This window comes from Merops nubicus, unplaced genomic scaffold, assembly GCF_000691845.1.
Source record: "Merops nubicus isolate BGI_N331 unplaced genomic scaffold, ASM69184v1 scaffold44397, whole genome shotgun sequence".
Taxonomy (NCBI): domain Eukaryota; kingdom Metazoa; phylum Chordata; class Aves; order Coraciiformes; family Meropidae; genus Merops; species Merops nubicus.
In genome coordinates this window covers 2,472-4,925 of record NW_008620456.1, presented here as the reverse complement: position 1 = coordinate 4,925, position 2,454 = coordinate 2,472, and the positions used below count along the sequence as shown (strand labels likewise).

Below are 2,454 nucleotides of genomic sequence, written 5' to 3'. Positions count from 1 at the left end.
GTAGGAAAGGAGTGTAGCTTCCAAGCTACAAAGGCCTGAGAGAACAAGAGACATTTTGTGTATTCTGCTATCAAAGAGGGAAGAAGAGAAGTCCCAAGCAGTTTTCTTACTAAAAGCAAAACCAAAAGCTCCTCAACAACAAAAATGCATGCTTTCCGGTACAAAAGTTGTTTGAGTATCATATCTTGATATATAATGAACCAGTTTTCCATTTATTTGGCATATTAACCTTTTTTTTTTCCTTCCCCCTCCCCCCCAACAGGCGTGGTAAACCTCTTTACATCTGCAAGGAAAGATACAAAGTGCTTGAGCAGCAGTGGGTGTCTCATACCTTTGATCATATCAATAAAAGATGGGGGCCACATTATAATGGCTTGTGAATCATCATCTACACACCATGTCATTGCTGTTACCATGAATGAATTCATCTTGACTGACAATAGCTTTAACTGAATAGGAGTTCAGCTCTTCAGCTCAGGGGTGGAGTTGGGTGTGGACATAAAAGGGAAATGGAACTTCGTCAATGTGTGAAGTTTTTGCAAAATTACCTGCTGTTGCTACTAAATAGTGAGAAAATAATTTGAAATTAAATCCTCAAAATGGCACATGAGTAATCTGATTGCACTTAGTAGTCCATTTTTCTTTTGCTTTTTAAAGCCCATTACTGTTAAGAAGCACAAATTTTACTTACAGTTGTTTAGAGGCTCTAGGGTTAGTTATCAGGTTTTTATTTTTCTCTGCATGGAGTTTTTAGCAATTTTTGCTGAAACTGTATATGTCTACTACATCTACTAAATATGTTGGATAGAATTTCTTTGCCTTTTTTGTGTTGGTTTGAGGTTTTTGCTTGATAGGCGTTTGTAATTAGACAGATAGGATTTGTGAGACTGCATGGCAACAACTGGTCTGAAAGGTGAATTTTAAGGAGTATTTCACTTATCATGAGAGGTCTATTGAAATATGTCAGGCATTACTGAAAACTTAGGCGTTCTCAGGAATTTCATATTTTTTTTTCTCCATAAGTGAAATAGCTGTACGTTAGGTATTTTATTGCAATTAATGCAATCCAGAACACTTTGTTTCCTTTTCCAGAAAGGAGAATTTATTTTTTTTTCTATATTAATTGACTAAACTGATAGTGATAACATAAAGAAATTGCTGTATATAGAGAATTTATACAGCACCCAATATAGCAGATCCCGGTTACAACCTAAGCCTGCCTGTTACTTCAAACCAGATATACCCTTCAGAATTATTGAATTGAAAATGTGCAGGCTGTTCTGCAAATGAAACATAATTTTTTATCTTTCCTGTCACTTCAGGAGATTCCTCTATATTGTATTTGTTTAGAGTAATCACTTCTTTCTGCTTGCTTTCCTAAAAAAAGAGGGTGGAGGGGGTGTGGAATGGACAGAGAGAGTCTAGCTGAACAACCAATGCATGTGCAGCCTCACTGGATGAATGCCAAAACAGTTCATGCGTAGAAGGCTGAAAGATCCAGGTAAACAGGCATGACTTGGCTAAACCCTACAGTGTAAGTGGATAAGAAAGATTGTAGTTAAGATACTGGTATGTAATATATTGCTACTGATGTTTTTCACAAGTGTTGAACATTTGTTGGCTATTTCATACAGTACTACAAAGCAGTTCCTGGTAGTTTGGAATTTCATAGCTTGTGTGTAAAATAATTTATATGTGTAAAATAAAAACATCTTATGATAAAACCACTTACACAATGAAACCAGTTCCTAAGTGGAAGTCATTACCTAATGAAAAGTGTATAGGGGAAATTAAATGACTGTATAGCAATCAAGGAGAATGGACAGAAGGAAAAGTAAGTCAATATAATGAGTTTTTCTGGATACCTGCAATTAAAGAAACAAACAAACAAAAAAGAATAAAGGATGGTGGTTTTTATACATACATATAAATATATCTGTATTTCAAAAGTACTACAGTACTTCCTGTAAGATTAGAATTATTCTGTTTCACCAACTATATGGCTATGTCTTTTCCAAAATATTATTTTTTTGATACTGTATTATAAGTTCTGCCTGTAATATTTTTGCATTGCTCATTATGAATACCAGACCATTTTGTAAATGTGGTTAAAGAGCAAAAACATTCTTTACATCTCCAGCATAACATTATTACAGGGCTCATGAACTTGAGTAATCTCTGGTTTGAAGCTCCAATGCTATCTTTACAAGAGATAATGTATCCAGAATTTGATTACTGTGTTTTATTTAAAATGGAATGTTCTCTGGTTGTGCATATGGATGTGAAGTAAAACTATTAGCCTTAACTTTAGCATTTGGGTATTTCATAGTGTTTCTTTTAGTACTGGTGAACTAGTCACCAGTCAATTTAAAAACAACAAAAAAAATCACTTCATTGAAAAATTGTACTTGAATATCCTTGCATGCTGCTAAACAAGAATTTTGACTTCCCCCA

The 2,454-nt window shown here is 34.4% G+C and overlaps 1 protein-coding gene across 1 annotated transcript in view; it reads left to right on the top strand.

Moving 5' to 3' along the window:
• The window catches only part of LOC103776592 (E3 ubiquitin-protein ligase UBR3-like), a 4,742-nt gene extending 3,935 nt beyond the window's left edge, over positions 1-807 (top strand). Inside the window, exon 4 of the mRNA XM_008944107.1 lies at positions 263-807. Coding sequence (XP_008942355.1) covers positions 263-380 — 118 coding nt within the window. The 3' untranslated portion in view covers positions 381-807. The remainder of the gene's footprint in view (positions 1-262) is intronic.
• Positions 808-2,454: the final 1,647 nt, after the last annotated feature.